This window comes from Saccostrea echinata, unplaced genomic scaffold (genome assembly GCF_033153115.1).
Source record: "Saccostrea echinata isolate AGI-Se365-2 ecotype Australia unplaced genomic scaffold, CSIRO_AGI_Sech_v1 ptg000014l, whole genome shotgun sequence".
Lineage (NCBI taxonomy): Eukaryota > Metazoa > Mollusca > Bivalvia > Ostreida > Ostreidae > Saccostrea > Saccostrea echinata.
The window spans coordinates 10,097,287-10,118,664 of NW_026889763.1; the positions used below are offsets into that span (position 1 = coordinate 10,097,287).

Here is a 21,378-nt window from a genome sequence, read left to right on the forward strand (position 1 = left end):
CTTTGTACCAAGTTATGTTAAATTGGCCTAGTTGTTCTTGAGAAGAAGTTGAAAATGTGAAAAGTTTACAGACGGACTGACAAATTGTAATCGGAAAAGCTCACTTGAGCTTTCTGATCAGGTGAGCTAAAACTTTACCTCCAATACTTTTTGTAACTGTTAAAGCTGTATTTACGGAAAGCTTTGTAGGAACTGGAATTTTACAGTATCGAACGCCCAGGAAAACATGGAGGAAAATGCATTAACATCTTAACCGATTTTAATATACCTGGAAATTTTCTTTGTTTGTCTTACGTCCCTTCGAGAATTTTTCACTCATATTGAGACGCCACCACTTGCTGGTGGAGGACTGCAAATTTAGACCTGTTCTCGACACTTACGGCATTTGCGCAGTGATGGATCTTTTTCGTGCGTGCCAGTAACTACTGCTACTGGAAACCTAGGTTAAATCCATCTCATCCGAAAGACGGTCTCCACGTCCCGCAGTGGGATTCAACCCGCGACCCAAGTATCAACTTCTTACTCAGCGACTCTAAAGAAAAACGCCCCAACCACTGCGCCACGCGAGCGAATTCACCTGAAAAAGAAACTCTACTACTCTGTATATGAATGTTGCTGCCATTTACGCTAATAAGTGGTATGCTGGAAAAACTTCCAAAACTGATGAGACGGACAGTGAGGCGGAAGTTTCTTAAACAAAAGGCAAAAAAAAAACATTCCAGTGTTCAGATTCAAAGGATGTTATTTTGATCGCTCTAAAAACAGTTTATGTAAAATCAACATCCAGTGCCTTCCGGATAGTCTGCCACAATAATTAAAATTGTAGTTGAAATTGATATTTACACTGTTTGTTGACTGTACGTTATTTTTCTGAATTATGCATGTATAATAAAATATTTGCAATGTTGTACGTAGTGAGATGGTAATTATGAGGCTTTATTACCAAGCAATAGTCTCTTTTTATTTTGTTATAAAAATAAAATAATCTTACAATCGAAACATCGAAATTGGAATAGTACTAGTATTTTCTTTCTTTCTTTATTTCTTTATTACTGCAGATTGTTGTTTAGAAAAAAATGTGGGTAAAAAAAAATTATCTTGTTGTTTCAATAACCCGAAATAATATCGATGTTTATCAATTTTTTTTGTCAGCATATACATTTCATCATCAAGTCGAATGCTGACTGATGTTTTTCATACTAATTGTTAGGCCATTATTTAAACACTGAATTATCAACGGACTTTTCTGTCTGCCCGATCATGACAGTAGGGGAAAAACCAGGGTTCTGGACCAGTGTCCTCCCATAGAGTTACTATGGAGGATCCTCCTGGTATCCTCCCAGCGTGTGAGGATACCCATGACGTCATCTAATGAATTAAATTAACAAATTAATTATGAATTTAATTAAAAAATTAATTATGAATCATCAATTAAAAGTTAAACAAGTGTCAATTATTAGTAAATACATATATCCCCTCTTGACTGTGGACTACCCCCCCCCCCCCCCCGACTGTAGACTCCACCTTAGCTGTGAACTACCCCCTGACTGTAGACTCCACGTTGACTGTGAACTACCCCCTGACTGTAGACTCCACCTTGACTGTGAACTACCCCCTGACTGTAGACTCCACCTTGACTGTGACCTCTTATCACTTGGGTATTTGAGGTAAATTGAAATGTTTTAATTTATTTATCAAAATGTCGCTGTGTAATATGGATTTTACATAAAACTAAACAAAACATTAGAAAAGATCGATGCATTTATTTTATTGTTTTGATCAAGTTGCAGTCAAGCGAAACACAGGTGAACGCAATGTGTGTTGTATTGGTTAATAACGCCACTTCTATTTATAGAATACAGGTAAACATGTCACGACAAGCATTATGGACAAGATTAAACTGGTTTAAAATCAAAAATTAGACGCCATATTGGTTTTTTTAAACGTGCTTATTTTGACATTTTATTTGTAAAACTATCTAGCTGTTTGCATCAGTGTCAGAACTTGAACTTTATAATGATCAAGAATCCTCACAGCGGATCTTTAACCCTTAACAACATTTCAATCATTTTAAAACAGTGACAAATTGACAATAAATGAAAAGTAAAATGAAAAGTAAAATGAGCAATGTGTCAATAGTTTTCGACATACATTTCATAAGTTTGATATGGCATACCGGTCAAAAGATTAATCCAAATTAAAGTTACAAAGTTTTATTCATGATTGTCCTTAATATTCATAAAATGTGTGTCACACAAAAGAAACATACACGCTTATCCATGACCCCTGTATATAGCAACGTGAAGCAAGAGAATTCAAGCGAGACACCGGAAAAGCGTCTTCTCGCGGAAGCGGTCATTACCATCTAATGCATCAAATCAGTTTTGGGGTTAACATTTTTTTTAAATATCCAATCAAATTAAAGAATTTTCACAGTCAGTATAACGGGTATATAAAGACCGATGATAATCAAATTCATCACTTTGTGGTGGACCAGACGGTCAGGTAAGTCACTCTTTCTAAAGAATAATCTAAAATAAAAGTTAATCATATTTTAAGATTGATTTTTCTAAGTTGTGGTTATTAATGATAAACTTTTTAATTATACTGATATGTGTTTTTCTTTAGGTTGTGATTATCTCAGAAAAAAGTTTAATTAATTTTAATAACACTTTGAATCTATTAAATTGTTATTTATTTGACTTTTTTTTTTATTTGTAGAAACAGCTTTAAAGAGGGTTTACTGTATTCAACTGAAGAGGCATCGCTAATTAGTCTAAGTATTACAATAAAATATGAATACAAGCAATTTAGACATGATTAACAATATGAAATAAATTATGAATTCTGAGACATTGCTGCACATGAACAAGGTGTACCGATATAGGGCGATGTTACTAGCTCACAACGGACAGGAGAGCGTTAACGTAACATGTCCCCGTCATTATCGGGAAGACCTGTCCGACTCAAGTACATGTGAGCCTACTTCGGTGGGCGGAGCTCCGTCCCTGGTGACAGGGATGTTGATGGCCGTGCAATGGTCTTGAAACTGGTTTCTTAATCAGAGTTCAGTACTATATAAATAAAATTATATAAACATATATACATACATACATATATATATATATATATATATATATATATATATATATATATATATATATATATATATATACTAATGCAAAATTTTCTGTTAATTACTTGTTTATTTTAATTATTTTCAGATTAGCTGTCTACAATGAAGTCTGTCATATGTAATGTGTGTGGAGCATCATTTACACATTCATCAAATATGTATCGCCACTTAAGGTCAGCTCATAAAAGTTCTGGGCACAAATGCACTACCTGTGGCATGCAATTTAAAAGAAAAGATAACTTTCAACGCCACATGAGAATACAGCATCCAATGACACGTGTTCCAAATTCCGGTGCTGAGAATCAAAACATTCCAGTAGACGAGAACGACATTGAGATGTCAACAGAACCTCAAGAAAACAATCAAATTGGAGGAGGCCTTACAAGCAATGAAACCAATGATTGCATTACAGAAGAAAAATCAATAAATGGAAATCTCAAGGTTTACTATTTACCCGCTTTAAATAAGACGAAATTTGACCCCCTTCAATTCTTACATTCCAACTTTGACAAAATTAAGAAAATTCTGAGGGCTGCCTTGTTGAAAAGACAAAGTATCAAATGGTATTTAACAATGCAAGTCCGATTCAAAAAGGAAACGAAAGGTCAGACGGAAATGGTGGAGCCTCATTTTCATGGACGTTGTCATATTGCATTAAAAGTCGTTGATTTGGAACAAAGCCTACAAGATAGCATCAAAAAGATAATGACTTCATTTTTGGAGTATCAGAGACAGGGTAGCAATTGGACACTCGATAAAATTATAGGATTGACCTTAAATGTCGCTAAATACAAACCTTTACGAGGATCAAGTTTTATCCCACTGCCAATCAGACTGAGAGTCAAAAAAGCCATTGTGAATACAAAATACAGATCAGAAATGCTTCCAATGGGCTCTTATCTGCGCTACACCCAGCAGCACACCATGCCCAAAGGGTTTAAAATTACGTTCCATATGTTGATGAACTGGACTTTACTGGAATAGAATTTCCAATGCAGATGAAGGACATTATTAAGTTCGAAATCCAGAATGGCATATCTGTCAATGTTTTTGGTTATGAAAAAGGACATGTTTATCCCATTCATTTGACAAAGCAGCGTTTCGAGCGTCACGTAGATCTTTTAGTGACAACAAACGGACAACGATCACATTACTGCTGGATTAAAAACTTTAATCGACTTCTAGCAGATCAAAACAGCGATCGCAGCCAGTATTTCTACTGCTGCTATTGTTTACATGGCTTTACAAAAGCAAAACTGTTGGAAAAGCACAGACCTTATTGCAAAGTGCATGGAGCTCAAAGGATAGAAATGCCTTCAGAGGAAAATAAGTGTCTGAGCTATTCTGACGTTTCCAAGCAACGGAAAGTAAGTTTTGTCATATATGCAGATTTTGAGTGCATATCCTCCAAAATTTCAACATGCCAACCCAACTTGTCTAAGCCAAGTACAACTAAGCTAGCAAAACACACTCCTTCAGGGTTTACATATAAGATTGTTGGACCTGATGACAATCTTACGGAAGATCACGTGACATACCGAGGAGAGAATGTTGCCGAAACGTCTGTTGACCACACGGTGCAAGTGGAAGAAAGGTTGATGAAAATTCTCCGGAACCCTTTGCCTCTTGAGATGTCAACAAACGATGAAAACTTGTTTCAAACTGCTGAAAAATGCCATATATGTATGCAAGAATTGGGTGCAGATCGTGTTCGCGACCATTGCCACGTAACTGGGAAGTTCGAGGTGCTGCACATAATACATGCAACCTTAACCTGAAACAACGGGAACGCATACCTGTATTATTTCACAATTTAAGGGGATACGACTCCCACATAATCATGCAAGCAATTGGAAAAATGAAAAACAAAACACTGAGCTGCATTCCACAGAACCATGAAAAGTACATATCTTTTTCAATGGGAAAACTGGATTTCATTGATTCCTTTCAATTTCTGTCAACATCTCTAGAAAAACTTGTGAAAAACCTTTCAAAGGAAGGTGTAGAGAAGTTTAAGCACCTTCATCACTATATTGAAAAGCAGCATCCAGGTCAAATTAACGAAAAGATGAATTTACTCATGCGCAAAGGGGTTTATCCCTACGAGTACATGGATAGTATAGATAAATTTCGAGAAAAATGTCTTCCAGAGAGATCAGCTTTTCATAGTAGTATTGATGATCAGGATTTGTCAGAAGCTGATTTTTATCATGCACAGTCTGTTTGGAAAACATTTGAGATGTCCGACTTAGGAGACTATCACGATCTCTATATGGAAACTGACGTCATTCTTTTAGCCGATGTATTTGAAAACTTTAGAAATCTTTGTCTTCGTATTTATGGACTAGACCCAGCACATTTTTACACTGCCCCGGGACTGGCATGGCAAGCGGCTCTAAAAATGACAGACGTTCATTTAGAACTTTTTACAGACCCTGACATGCATCTATTCATTGAAAGGGGTCTGATGGGAGGCATTTCTATGATATCACAAAGATACGCCAAAGCTAACAATCCATATGTAGAAGATTACAATCATAGCCAACCAAACAATTACCTCATGTATCTAGATGCAAACAACTTATATGGATGGTCAATGAGTCAAGCTCTTCCAACACACGGATTCCGATGGCTTTCCAAGGAGGAAATAAATTCTTTTGATATTCAAAATATCAGTGAAGATTTTAAAGAAGGCTACATCTTATCAGTGGATCTTGATTATCCAGCAGAATTACATGACCTTCACAGTGATTATCCGTTAGCACCAGAACCATTTGAAGTGAAACCAAATATGCTATCATCCTACCAGAAAGAACTACTCAAAGAGCTGAATCTTCTTGAAACATCAACTCGAAAATTAGTTCCGAATCTCCACAACAAAACCGATTACATAATTCACTATAGGAATTTGCAGCTATACTTATCACTCGGTATGAAGGTCACTAAAGTTCATCAAGTGCTTGCGTTTCAACAGGAGCCATGGTTGAAAAAGTACATTGACTTTAATACAAACATGCGAAAAGCAGCTAAGAATGACTTTGAAAAAGACTTCTACAAATTAGTGAATAACAGTGTGTTTGGAAAGACAATGGAAAATCTCAGAAAACTAGTAGATATTCAGCTTATTCACCGGGAGCAAAGGCTTCTTAAGGTTACAGCAAAACCAGGGTTCAAATCATTTAAGATATTCAACAAAGATCTGGCATCGGTGGAACTTACAAAACAGAATCTTGTCTTGAATCGCCCTATATACGTTGGATTTTCCATATTAGAAATGTCAAAGGTACTGATGTACGATTTCCACTACAACCATGTCAAATACACATATGGAGGAAATGCAGAGTTACTGTTCACAGACACAGATTCCTTATGTTACAATATATTTACAGAAGACTTGTACAAGGATCTGGAGAAAGTAAAGCACCATTTTGATTTCAGCGATTACCCAAGTGATCATTTTCTATATGATGACACCAACAAAAAGGTCTTGGGTAAAATGAAAGATGAAACCATGTCAGAGCCTATGACAGAATTTGTAGGCTTGAGACCAAAAATGTATAGTCTTACCTATGGACCAAGTGAAAAACGCACAGCTAAAGGTGTCAGCAAATCGGTGATTAGATCGAAAATGCGCCATTCGTCGTACAAAGAATGTTTATCTCAAAGAGAATCTCACATGGAAACCATGATTACATTTAGATCAGAAAAACATCAGATACATACCATTGCCTTGAACAAAACATCTCTTTCCCCCTTTGATGACAAACGTTATATATTGAACGGTGGAATTCACACATTAGCTCTTGGACATTGGAGAATTTCCCATAATGCAATGGCTTTGAGTATTTAAGAAGTGACATGAGAGAGACTGGTCATTTGATGTTCTGTAGTCGAGGAGTCAGCGTCGATCATCATGAATCAATGTAAATTCTGCCCAAAAACTTACGTGTGGCCTCATGATTTACAGCGTCACTTGAAACTGAAACACCCGAGGAAAGATAAAGGATATACCGTAAGTTTCAACCAACAGCAGGAATATACAATGTTAACCCAGCAGCAGCAGCAAGAGTTATACAGCACTTTAAACAATCAACTGCAAGAAGAAACCTTTTTAACGCAACAAAAGATAAATGACGCTTCAAAGAAACAATACCAGGAAACACATCTTAAGCAGCAGCAGCAGCAGATTTTTCAATTCAAGCATCCATTTACTGCAAACGTATCGGGACCAACCTCATGCGGAAAAACATACTTTGTCAAATTACTATTACAAAACTGTCTAACCAAAATTGCTCCCCCGCCAGAACGGATAATTTGGCTTTATAAACGGTGGCAACCTTTGTATGACGTCATAAAGGACACGGTTTTCCCCAGCGTGGAATTCATTCGAGGAATACCAATGGATTTGGAAGAGGATTCTTTTTTAAATCCTCAAACAAGAAATGTGTTGATTTTAGATGATATGATGTCAAGCACCTCCAAGGATTCCCGGATCAATGAATTGTTTACTGAAGGAAGCCATCATAGAAACCTTTCAGTCATCGCTATTAACCAAAACTTGTTCTTCAACAAAGATCCAACCCAAAGACGAAACTGTCATTATCTCGTTCTGTTTAAAAATCCAATAGACAAACAACAAGTGATGACATTGGCTCGACAGATGTATCCTGGAAATACCCAACAATTGATGAGGCATTTCAAAGAAGCAACAGAAAAACCCTTTGGATATCTTTTAATAGATTTAAAACCGACAACGCCTGAATCAATGCGCATGCGCACTGAAATTTTCACAGACATGCCTATAAAACAACACAAACCAGAAACAACAAGTCATACCTTTCAGTCATCGCTATTAACCAAAACTTGTTCTACAACAAAGATCCAACCCAAAGACGAAACTGTCATTATCTCGTTCTGTTTAAAAATCCAATAGACAAACAACAAGTGATGACATTGGCTCGACAGATGTATCCTGGAAATACCCAACAATTGATGAGGCATTTCAAAGAAGCAACAGAAAAACCCTTTGGATATCTTTTAATAGATTTAAAACCGACAACGCCTGAATCAATGCGCATGCGCACTGAAATTTTCACAGACATGCCTATAAAAGAACACAAACCAGAAACAACAAGTCATTTGCAAAGATTTTCCGAAGAAGAAAGGACGCATCTAAATAGCTCTGGTGAAGTAAAGAGTCAAACTTTTGAATTCACTGATACATCTTTGCGTTCTATGATTGTGGACTCGTATTTGATAGTACGCATGACCTCCAACGACATGTCAAGAGATTGTGCCCGGAAAATGATAATCGTAAACGACAACTCCCTCTGGATGATTATGAGGAACCACTTAAAAAGAAGCAGCATATCTTTCAGTCAGATGAATACGCAATGGACTATGACGATGATTCTCCTAATGCATCAACAGAAGAAGACTACTTCAAAAGAATGAAAAAAAGATCAAAGGTTAAAAATGAGGATACGTGGTCTGAAAAGTTCAAAAAATATCGAAAAGAGGGATTGTCTAAAATGGAAGCAGAAAATAAAGCAAATAACAAAATGCAGGAAACCAATTTTATTGCATTTTTAGACCTATTTGGAAGAACTGTTCTGGACATTTTAGACTTGAAAGGTGGACAGATCCACGGAAAAATAATGAATAGTATTGAAAAGTTCCTTAAAAAGGGATATGAAAACTTACCGGCTGTTCGTATGGCTCTCAGGAAGTACAAACATCTCCTTGAGGAGATGATGTATTTAACAGACGATGAACAAACAGATGATGAAGATGATGACACAGATTCTGAAGATGAAACCGAGGATGAAAATGGTGAATAAATTGTCCTCCATAAATTTATGTAATATAGAACTTTTATTTCATTTTACCGCTGGAGATTGACGAGGAAACATGTCTTGGGAGAACTATTTACGTGATTACATTTATTACAATCCAAATAATGCTGGTAGTTTTCTGGGACCAGACAAATTATTCCGGTATGTGAGAAAAGACGGTAAATATGTAATTAGCAAATACAAAATTAGGAAATGGTTGCAAAAACAAGAAGCTTACAGCTTACAAAGACCACTACGGAGACGTTTTCAACGAAACAAAATAATGGTGACGGGTATTGATGACCAGTGGTCTACAGATCTCATGGATATGGCCAAGTTTGCCAAGTACAACGAAGGATTCATGTATGTACTGGTCGTGATCGATGTTCTATCAAAGTACCTGTGGATGCGTCCTTTGGAAAACAAAAAGGGGGTTACAGTAACCATTGCTTTAGAGGACATTTTCAAGGAGGGTAGAGTACCTAAAAGAATACGAACAGATAAAGGACAGGAATTTCGAGCGAAGGAAGTTCAGAGACTCTTCAAAGATCATGATGTTCAACATCTTTATGCTCAGAATGAAACCAAAGCAGCAATTGCCGAGCGGGTCATCAAAACTATGAAGACGAGGATATATCGTTTTATGACTTACCAAAAGTCGTATGCATATATTGAAAAACTTCAAACTTTTGTCAAAAGCTACAATAGCACATATCACCGAACTATCGGTATGACTCCTAAAATTGTCAACAGTGGAAATGAAACAGCTGTGTGGTGGAAAATGTATTGGCCAAAGGATCACACAGTTATTAAAAAGACGAAGACTGTAAGAAAACCTTTTAGATTTAAAATCGGTGACCACGTTCGACTTACCCATCTCAGGAATCCATTTTCTCGCGAATATGACGAAATCTCAGAGGATTTTACGTGGTGGTTTACCTGTCTACAGAGTAGAGGATTTTGACGGAGATGAAATCAAAGGATCTTTTTATCAATCAGAACTTCAAAGAGTGGATGTGAAAGACAATGATCTATGGAAAGTTGAAAAAATATTAAAGACTAGAGGAAAGGGAAATAACAAACAATATTTCGTCAAATGGTTTTATTATCCAAAGAAATTTAATTCTTGGATCAATGCGTCTGATGTTTCAAATCTATGATATAGGAGAGTGCACTACCCTGGACAGGTCAATCATCAGATTCCATCTTTTCAGAAAGAGCGTACATAAACACAGATCGCTTAAGTATGATATGATGGATGGTAGACGACTCTCATAGTGTAAATAAATGTATTGTACATTATAGACTAGGCTGTAGGTCATTGTAAAATGGACATGGGATGGCTCTCCAACCCATGCTTCATAATTGTAACGGGGAAAATAAAAATCTAATTAAAAAATAAATGTTTTCTCTTGTCACTGATTCAAATTTTGTTAGTGCAACTCCTGATTGAGTTTGAATCAATTATTGTTGTAAGCGAGGACTATCTATAACACCTTTGTTGGCGAGGACTATCTATAACACCTTTGTTGGCGAGGACTATCTATAACACCTTTGTTGGCTACTCTGTGATATAGGGAGACTAATTCAAATGATTCTTTTTGGAAAAATAATATCATTAATGAAAATGGTTACATAATGTCATAAAAGCCTTAACTCTTTAAAAGTTACTCTTAAGTTAGTTGAATCTGTGTTAGAATCGAATGCGTTTGAAACATTTTGAGATTACTAGTGTGTATAATTATATAATTAATTTAATTGACACTCCGACTACACATGACAGAATCATATCGTTTCAAAAATTATGTAATTAATAATCAAAATATAATTAATTTCAATTAATATTTCATAATTCATTTGTTAATTAAATGCATTAGATGACGTCATGGGTATCCTCACACGCTGGGAGGATACCAGGAGGATCCTCCATAGTAACTCTATGGGAGGACACTGGTCCAGAACCCTGGTTTTTCCCCTACTCATGACAAGGAGCACACAGCGGGTGTGACCGGTCGACAGGGGATGCTTACTCCTTCGTGGCACCTGATCCTACCTCTAATGTCACTTGAATCACTAAGGTGACCTATTGCTGTTTTTGTTCGTCGCCATGCGTTAACATTTGAACATTTTCAGCTTCTTCTTTGGAACTGCTGAATCAATTTTTACCATTTTTGAGTGAAGGAAAATTATTGAAATCTTTAAAAACCTTCTTTACTCCTGGACATCAAGCAGTTTAAAACTTGGCATGATTGAAAATAACATTAAGCCCTAGCTCTACCAAAATTGTGAAATTCATGGCCCCAGGGTCAGGGGTTCTAGAGTTAGTATGCTCAAATTATCATGTAGTGAAAATGCATTAATTTTTCAAAAATCTTTTTCACTCCCTGTGTATATATACACATTGTAAAGCAGATAACCTACCGGTATCTGCATGAATACGATGGTCAAGGGTGCCTCTTCTAAAATTGTGGAATATATGGTCTCAGGGTCAGGGGTACTGCGTTCTGCGGGAGGGACTCTATTGATTGTATATTGAAAGTGCATTATTTCTTTGAAAATCTTTTCTTCTTCTGTCTATTTAACAAACCAACTACATGTACATAGTTATGATGAGGAAAGCTTTCAAAATTGTCCAATTCATGGCCGTCAGGGGTTCTGATGTTTGGGCAGAACTCTATTGATATGTAGTAAAAATGCAATAATTGATTGAAAATATCAGCTCCTGGGTATTTAGCAGACATAGAAAGTGTATGGTTATGATGATCAAGAGTGCCTCTTCCAAAATTGTAAAATTTGTGGCCCCAAGGGATTCGTGTGGTAGGGTGGAGCAATATAGATCATACAATTAAAGTACTTTCTTTGAAAAGCTTCTTCTCAGGTCATGGATATTTAATAAATTAAATGCAAAGTTATGATGAGGAAGGGTGCCTCTTCCAAAATTTTGAATTTCATGGTCCATTGATCAGGGATTCTGGTGTTAGTACGGGCTCTATTGCTCCTTGACAAAATAAGTACATGGTAATGATAAGCAAGTATGCCTCTTCAAAACTGAGAAAATCATTGCCCCAGGGTCGGGATTTCTAGTGAAAGGAGGGAGTTGGTCTATGATTATATAGTGAAAATGCATAATTTCTATGAAATTATTCTTTTCTGTTATAAAGCAAAGAAGCTACGAATGGTGTTTCTTCCATTTTCATGACTCCTGGATGTTCTGGTGTAAGGGTGGGGCTCTATTGTTAATTTAGTAAAAATGCATTAATTTTATTAAATACTCTTGTCTGCTCCTGGGTATTTAGCAGAGAAACAAAGGGCATAGTTATGATGGGCAAGGGTGCTTCTTCCATATTTCTTAAACTGGTGGTCCCACTGTCAGGGGTTATGGTGTTTATGGAAGGTTGATTGTATATTGTTTTACGTCCATTTCGAGAACTTTTCACTTGTATAGAGACGTCACCATATACCGGTGAAGGGCTTCGAATTTTGACCTTTACTCGCAGTGGGGGATCTTTATCGTGCAAACGCCTGTCGTGTCATTGGACATCGGTTTTTAAAGTCTCATCCGAAGGACCCACAACTTTCACTTCAAAGTGCCGAGAGCATGGCGAAGGAACAGTTACTATCCCTTTTTTTTTATCGACTTAGGTCAGACGCGGCCGAGATTTGAATTCACGACCTCCTGATCACGGAGCGAGAGCTATACCGACTGCAAATGTGTTAATTCTTTAATCTTTTGATTGATTGTTTATTGTTTAACGCCAAGTCGGCAACCTTTCATTCCCTAATTTTAGACATATTCTATAACCAACTTGTATATTCTATCCACCTCCTCACTGTTTATAGTCGTCTCTACAGACCAATAAACTCGTCATGCCATCCGACAACAAATTAACAACAAGCGAGTTGATTGGTCTATAGAGAAGACTAACAGTTCAGAGGTGGATAAAATATAAAAACTTGTTATAGAATATGTCTAGAATTAGGGGATGAAAGGTCGTTGATTGACCAGTGCTGGAAAGTGGCGAAATACATCCCCACAGTGCGCAGAATATCTTGCGCCGTAAATTTCCCTTTATTTACATTACGGGATCTATAGCGTTATGGTCAAAGACTAAAATATAAAACCCAGAACGCTACAGTTCTACAGCCACCACCGAACATGTATCTCTGCTGGTGGACAGTCTGTTCCTACATTATGTAAGATACTTGTCATTCGGTACTTATTCATTAGATTGTTGTTTAACGTCCCTCTCGAGAATTTTTTACTCATATGAAAACGCCACCACTTGCCGATGGAAGGCTAAAGATTTTGACCTATACACGGCACTCAAGGCCTTTGAGCAGTGAGGGATTTTTTTTCGTGCCAGCACCTACTGCGACACGGGACCCCGGTTTCTACGCTCTCATCCGAAGGACCGGTCTGCACGTCCCACAGTGGGATTCGAACCCCTTGCAATTGTGAACTCCTATGTATGGTACAGGTTTCAGTATCTTTATTCTTAAATTCGGTAGAATGTTGACAGATAGACGGTTTTATTTTTCTGTTATCAAACTACAATTGGCTTTCCAATAGTTCCAGGTTCTGCTATTTTTTAATAATAGCAATCAAAATGTTGGGCTTTTTTTCAATCCCACAAACACAATCTATTATTTTTCCTTCCCTTTGTAAACTTAATACACTCTTAATCTATATTCAAGTTATTCCTTGGTCCAACTCTCTAAATGTTTAATTTAAAATGAAAAAAACTAATCTCTCTTGCAAAGTTCTTCTATTCTATAATAGTGTGTTAACTTCCAGTTCTCAGGCTAGTTCTTTTGATATCTCCAGGCAGCTCACACACTAAGTAGTAAGCATGTTTTTCTGCCCGTATATTCCTTTAAACCAGGACTCAGGACGTTTACGATTGCTACACCTCAAACAACACCGTCCTTATCTTAAGATCCGTCCTCAGCAAATTTAAAAAATGCAAACGTCACAATTGAAAACCATTAACCATTTTATTTCAATAAATTTGTTTGAAAACATGGAACACAGAGGTCAGTTACACAGTTCTACAATGTCGATGTCATAAGTCTCGTATCAAAGAATCTATTATTTAGTTAACAATTCCAGTTACCATTATTCCAGTCCTTTTCTTATTGTCCCATCTTACGGATGTATTTGTTACATCAAAGTATAAAATACTTAGTTGCAATCATTCTCTATCCAGAGTTGTCTTCCGCTACTCTCCCAATACCTCTATCAATGCTCCATGTACAAGATTTTTGTACCTGTTTTAAACGGTGAAAATTTGAAATTGAAAAAGTAATTATTTATTGTAATTATCTATTAAAATGGTAATTTATCTCTTATTTCAAATCTATCATCCCTGAAAACGATTTATTTCTAACGTTTTTGGAAACTATTTTGTGGAGTAAAAATTAAAAACTTAATTAAAAAAAACCCTTTTAAGGGATAATAGATTTAAGGAATAATTATAGATTTAATAAAATAAATCCAAAAAATCAACAACACCAAAAAAAAAAAATCAATAATTTCAGATGTGAAATATAATTAATCTCGATTATTAAAACAACTTTTTATCATTTTTCAAATTTTTCAAGGATCTTGCTTGTATAACAAGCGTTTAGAGGTGTATGTGGGAGCGTAGCGGGAACGACAACTCTGGATAGAGAATAAGTAGCAATATTGCTTAGGTTGACTTTTATAAGTCCCGTCATCAAATATTTAATCGAACTTTATTCTCTGAAGCTTAAGAGAGCTGTACACTAACTTAATGTTAAAAAATGATTAATCAAAATACTTTTTTTAAATTTCAAATAATTTAATTATACTGCATGATTAATGGAATGATACTAAGAATTATTTCCTTGGTTCGTTTAGTCACTTGGTGGCAGAAGTTTCGTACTGAATTTTTAAATGCGAAACTTAGACATTCTGTTAGTAGCCTAGGAAATTTGAGTGGACGGCAATAGGGTTTAGAAGTTTTTATCTCAGAGGGAAGGTGAATATGCCAAGATCAGTTGGTGAATTTTTATCAGGACATACATTGATCTACAGAATGCTGATTGTTTTATACCCTTAGCTTCGAACTGGGATTGGCTGTATGGGTGTAGAGGAGGCCCAAATCTTGGAAAAACAAGCCAAAATTTGAGGAGATCCCAAGTGTGTTTTCAATACAGGTGCAAGTATTACATGCTATATGTTGCCATAATTTTTTAGCTCTGGCTACATGAAGTGCAACTAATTAGCCCCCAAGAAACTGTTCCCATGCATTTGTTTTTATCAATTTACCTCATGTATATACCTATCACCACAGCAAATGTTTGGCATTAAAAAACTGATCCCTGCCACCTCCATTTCCCTAATGACTGTATAGGATGTGTATGTAACAAACACTATGCTCCGGTGGTAGTTTTAAAACCACAAGGGTGGACCAACCCAACAAAAGTTCTTGACGAGCAAAAAATAAAGGGAGGGGGTGGTAAAACTTTTTTAATTTTAAATGAGGGATCTGGGGTTGCATAATCGTAATTTGCAACATTATTGAGGGAGCACGACTGTTCATGTATGTTTGCCTTTTATCAATAGTATCAAGTATTAATTTAAAAAAAAAACCTATGTTTCTACTGGTTTTTCGTCTGCCTTCTCTAATGAAGTTATAAAGTGTCGCTACAGTAAGTATGAAAAACATCAGTCAGCATTTGACTTGATGAAAGATTGAATTTGATAACAAGGTCATTGTATCAACCTTAGAACTTACGAAATGATGACTTTTAACTTCTTTTGTTTCAACTAGTTTACCAGTAGCTTGCCTCGTTTAAAAAAATGTTCGTATGTAGAGCATGCTCTTGCGTATTGAATCAACTGAGAGACATACACCCCATTTCCAGTCTGATTTCAATATAACTTGGCAATTAATTCTTCCTGAATGTAAATAAGAATTAGCCCAGCTGATGCATTAGAAACAAAAACATGTAAGAGAGGCTTGGGTGAAATGAATCCATGGTTTTATTTAGTTGAACACACATGTAGATTATGAAACATTACATAATAATGTGTGTAGGCAAATTGAAAAATGAGGAATAAAACCATGCTCCAAAAACTAACTAACAAGCTAACTAAATCTAAACTAAAAATTCAACTAAGCATATAATATTGGTGGGAGGAGGGCAGGCGGGACAAAAGTACAAAAAGGCCTTGCTCTTGCAAAAAAAAATTTCAAAATTGACAAGTGCATTGTTTTCCTCAACTGATATACCGGGTACTACAAATAGAAGACTTGTGATTGGTCAGAATAAAGTGGGGGACCATCGGAAGTCCTTGTAATTAACCGCAGCCTAATTATCATACGAAAGTATCAGTACCCTAGATAGGTGCATACATCTGGGTATTGTCAACAGTGCCAATGAACCATGGATTCATTTCACCCAAGCCTCTCTTACATGTTTTTATTTCTAATGCATCAGCTGGGCTTATTCTTATTTACATACAGGAAGAATTAATTTGTATATTGAATATTGTTGAATTATTTATTAATTACTCCTGTTGACACCTGTCACATCTGTGCTTTCACACCCTGCTGGGTAAGACTCAGACCTGCAGTGCAGTTCTTTGTTTTTACTGGCGAAACATTACATATAATTTGTGTAGGCAAATTGAAAAATGAGAAATAAATCCATGCTCCAAACACCCTATAACTTGGCACACAAGTAGACTACACTTAAATTCTGTGTATCCGTTTTTGATTTCGATGAAAGGTATTGCATTGTTTACTAAAATAGAAATTTCTTTCAAATCTTTCAAAACGATACTCTTTCTACAGTTTTGGTCCGATTTTAGTATAAATTGGCTTCACTCAGCTCATGGTCGTAGGAACTGGGGGGGGGGGGGCACCCACCCCCAATAATTTTGCCGATATATAGAATACAATGGAAAACATAGCTATTAAATGCTTGTACCCCCTCAATCATAACGTCTGATTACTTTTTTTTTCGCTTTGTCAAGAAATTTTGGTACTTGATAGTGTATGGTTATGCCCCCCTCATAGTGAAATTCCTTCCAATAGGACTGCAGCTATTTATCGGTTTTTGAGTTCGATGAATGTATTGCCATGTTACTAAATATAGAATTTTCTGTGAAATAATTTTAAAATGCTTCCCTTACAGTTTTTGTTTGATTTCAAGAAATAAATTGCACTAAGCTACATAATCATATTTATCTGTTTGTGATTTCGATGAACGATATTGCCATGGTTACTAAAATAGAATTTTCTATAAAATATTTTAAAATTTTACTCCTCCTACAGTTTTTGTCGATTCCAATATACAATGTAACTTTGCACATAAGTGGGTTTCACTCAGATACATAATTGTTTACATCAGTTTTCAATTTCAATGAGGGGTGTTGCCATGGTTAATTGCTGAAAAAGGAGCTTCTGTGAAATATTTTCAAAGATCTAGAGTTACTATTCCTACGGGTTTATAGTCTGATTTCAATGTATAGTCTGTCCCACGGTACCAAGGACCTCACTTTTCGCCACATATCTCAAAATGTATAAATACCTTGGCCTTCAAACTAGGTTCGATCGATAGATCATTTTTTCCCCAAACTTCCTGCATTTATCCGAACCCTCGAGTTCAACCGGTGTATTGACACGGCGGCAAATTCAAAGTCTACGGGGATTTAACATTGCCAAAATGGCCGCCACTTCGGAAGGGGATCCATCATTATTCGTGATTTTCCGTACGTCGCCTTCAGTGACATAATGACGTAACACACGTTCGGGAATGCTCTATGCTTACCGATGTACGGAATAGAATACAGCCCGAAACTTTCCAAGTACCCAATAAACACAGATTTTTCAGCGAAAAAAATTATTGCAAAACAGCGTCTTCGACGTGCTTACCACTACTTATAAAAGAGGTAAGATTCAACTCATATCTTCTTCAGAAGTCATAACTAAAGTAATCTGTAATCGAAAGAACGATCAAGGCCACAGCAAAATTCAAACAAGTGACATCTTTGCTTCACCAACACAGCATGATAGATCTATCTGTAAGCGAGTATTACAGTATGTTCTAATAATTTAGATCTGCAATTACATGTAATTACTTTACCTTTGCCTCGCAAATAAATCCAACACACTAGACAGTATACTATAGTTTGTTGTAAACACGGTTAAACAGTTTGCTAGAATTCGCAATGCTTCCTGGCTTTGTTACACTGTACATCTATAACTATTAAGCACATACAAATCCACGTTTGTACATTTTGAATCGCTGTGCAAAACAAGATCTACATGTTGTCTGCATCAAACTATCAATGGATTTTGACCTTGTCCTTGGAAAACTTCCTGTATCGACACTGGGTAAATGCAGGCCCTGGGATTTCAAACAATTATGTATTTTTAATAGTTTTTTTTTCTTATATAGGTATATGTAGCAGTTCTACTGCCAAAAATAAAATACAAAGATAATTATCACACAAACCCCAGAACATGAATAAAATACATTATATTTTTTTATTTATTATGTTTATTTGTATACTTTATTTTTTTAATATGAAAACTTTGTGGCAGAAATTTCAGTGATTTTACAAATTAATAAAACTTTTGAGACGAGGAGTTTGCATTTTAAATTTCAAATGTGAAAAAATTCTACATTTGCAAGAAACATGGGAAATATTAGTCAAAGCCCACTCATAATTTTTGTTTTTATAATAACAATGAAAAGTAAAATAAAAACAATAGATAAAACTAAATAAAGCATTTTTATTTTGAAACAAGAATTTTATTATTAGGAAAGAGAACATGAAGACATATTAGACAAGAGCATGCAAACATGTACATTAAATTAATTCAACCTTAGGTAGATGCAGAAATTTGTATGGAGCTTTCATTTATTTATTTTTTTTTGAATTTGTCTACAGTCATTTGGGAAATCATTTATAATTTATGGGGTCAGGCCCATGGGAAGCAATTTAAGTGTGTGTTCGTGTGTGTGTGTGTGGGGGGGGGGGGGGGGGGGGGTAGGCAACCAAACCTTTTCATTGAAGTTTGATAAGCCAAAACAAAGGTCATCATACGTGTTTATATTCATCATATTAATTAGTCAAACTTTGTTGTCAAACCTCGTTATTCTACGATGGGACTGATAAAAACTTCCGAGATATCCGAGTATTCAAGATATCAAGAGTAAAATACTTCGATGAATATTAAAGTAGTTGGGACTTCCAAATCATGGATATTTGAAATATATCAGTGTTAAAGACACCAAGTATCATAATTTACAACTTCTGCTTTGCAAATTAAATTCATACTGTGAAAATTGTTATAAAACTTGAATAACAAGTTGTAGAAATATTAAACCTCAAATTACTTAAATCTTAAATTAGTGAAATTACAGAGTAAAACCACTCAACATACTATGTTGTTTGTAACTTGTTTTAACTGATTTCAGCATTTTAAGTAAATTTGAAAAATATTCCAAGAGGTAAATGAATTGTCTATCCTATATTTATTAAGATTATCTTATAGATATTCAGACTGAAGAAGAAATGAAAATAAAATGCTCAGTGCTGCAGGTGTCCATGGTTTGAATGTCAACTGGTACAAAAGAAGTCATGATTCATATTGGACATAATACACATGAAGCCGAGGAGAGAAACAACATCTATGAATGGATTAGAAAGTGAGTTTTTTTCTCTCCATTATATCACTAACACTTCAATTTGTGTCTGGCTCATCAAGTGATCACCACTGGGCAAACGACCTGGTAATCTTTGGTTTAGACTATTCTTTGGGCCTGAAAAAGATGACAATAATACACATATTAACATATTAACTGTCATGAAGATTCTGGTGCATGAAATTTTTTTTAAATCTCTGTAAAGTAAAATTAAGGAATAATGAAAATTCAGATGATTTCATTTGTACATGTATCATGAATTCTTTCTGTACATATGAAAAATACATGATGATTTTTTAATTTCAGATATGAGGGCCAAGTATATACACTTCACATAGTAAAAAGAAATTTTCTTTTATATTCATATATATACATACTTACTGCCCAGACCATCCAGAAGAATGTCCTGAAACTTGTTCATGTATGTTTCATCTAGATGAACTTCAAACACTTTATTCTAAAAATTTGAGTGGATTTTCCTTTACAAGCATTGTGCGCCTTCTCCTCTTGATGTCTGCTCATTATAACAATGTATTCCAATTAATTAATACCTTCAAAATATATTTTTATACTTAATAAAGACATAACTAGGTAAATGTTGCTTCTTTATTACAATTCTTTAATCAATAATTAGTCCTTCAAATGGTGTTGAATAACATGAATAAACTGAAAAAGGGACACAAACCAGATCAGTGATGTGCCCATTTACAATTTAAATGATCTCTGCTTTTTGACCTTTATTATGTTAGTGTTTTTAACTTGACCTTTTATTTATTGTGCTAGAATACTGTTCATACTTATAATTACATGATGTATTAATTTTGCATATGTATGAATTTTTTGCTTTATTTTCTTTTTGCGGTGTTTGAACAAAATGGGTCTACTATGAGGGATGTAAATAATAAAACTAACAACTTTTAAGAAAAATCTACATGTAAAAGAAATTATGAAAGATGATTTTTTTTTTTTTTTTAACAATACTTAGTGTTTAAGTAAATAGAAGTTTCAAGGGTTGTATGTCGGGTCAAGGCCGTAACTAGGCTCAAATTTTTAGTGAGGCAAGGGATCGGGGGCCACCCAAGTTTCAAGTGGGTCCAGTGTCCTGGAAGGGGTTCTCAGGGGCAGGGGATCCTGAAACTTGGGTTTTAGTTAAAGACAATCTTTGAAAGTTTCACATTTTGAATTATTTTTACATGCGTTCTAAACGACAATGAAACGCCTGGTGAGATGATCGATTTACAGAAATTGAAACAAAAGTTGAACAGTTTTTGTAAGCATTAATTTAGTACATGTACAAAGACACACATAAGTACAATGTAATTAAAGTTCAAAGTAAACTTTTTTTTCACTTTTCAGAAAACTCTAAAATTTTAGTGAGACATTTGCCTCACTTGCCTCAATGGTAGTTACGGTCTTGCGGGTAAACTTGCAGCATCTTTCGACAATAAAAAATGTCTTGAAAAAAAGTTATTTTTTAAAAAGAATGATTATATTACAGTAAATTGAACATAATCACAGAATTGAAAGTGAATTATATATGAAATTGTAAACACTGAGAGACCAAAAAAAATTACAAATGAGGGAATTTGTATAATGTGATACATGAATTGTGTTAAAGATTCATTCACTGACTGATTGTCTTTATTTAGAAGTTACAAAATATTTTGAGAATATTAGACATTAATAATAATAACAAAGTTTATCAAATAGTGGAAAAAATTC

The 21,378-nt window shown here is 35.3% G+C and overlaps 1 protein-coding gene across 1 annotated transcript; it reads left to right on the forward strand.

Annotated features, from left to right (window-relative positions):
• Positions 1–4,994: 4,994 nt before the first annotated feature.
• On the forward strand, positions 4,995–6,986 carry LOC133186469 (uncharacterized). Its single transcript, XM_061321710.1, has one exon. It carries the CDS (start codon positions 4,995–4,997, stop codon positions 6,984–6,986), a length of 1,992 nt encoding a protein of 663 aa, XP_061177694.1.
• The last annotated feature ends 14,392 nt before the right edge of the window (positions 6,987–21,378 follow it).

Bases quoted from the DNA above. Each gene is read 5' to 3' on its own strand.
- LOC133186469 (XM_061321710.1), top strand. From the start codon at position 4,995: ATGAAAAACAAAACACTGAGCTGCATTCCACAGAACCATGAAAAGTAC.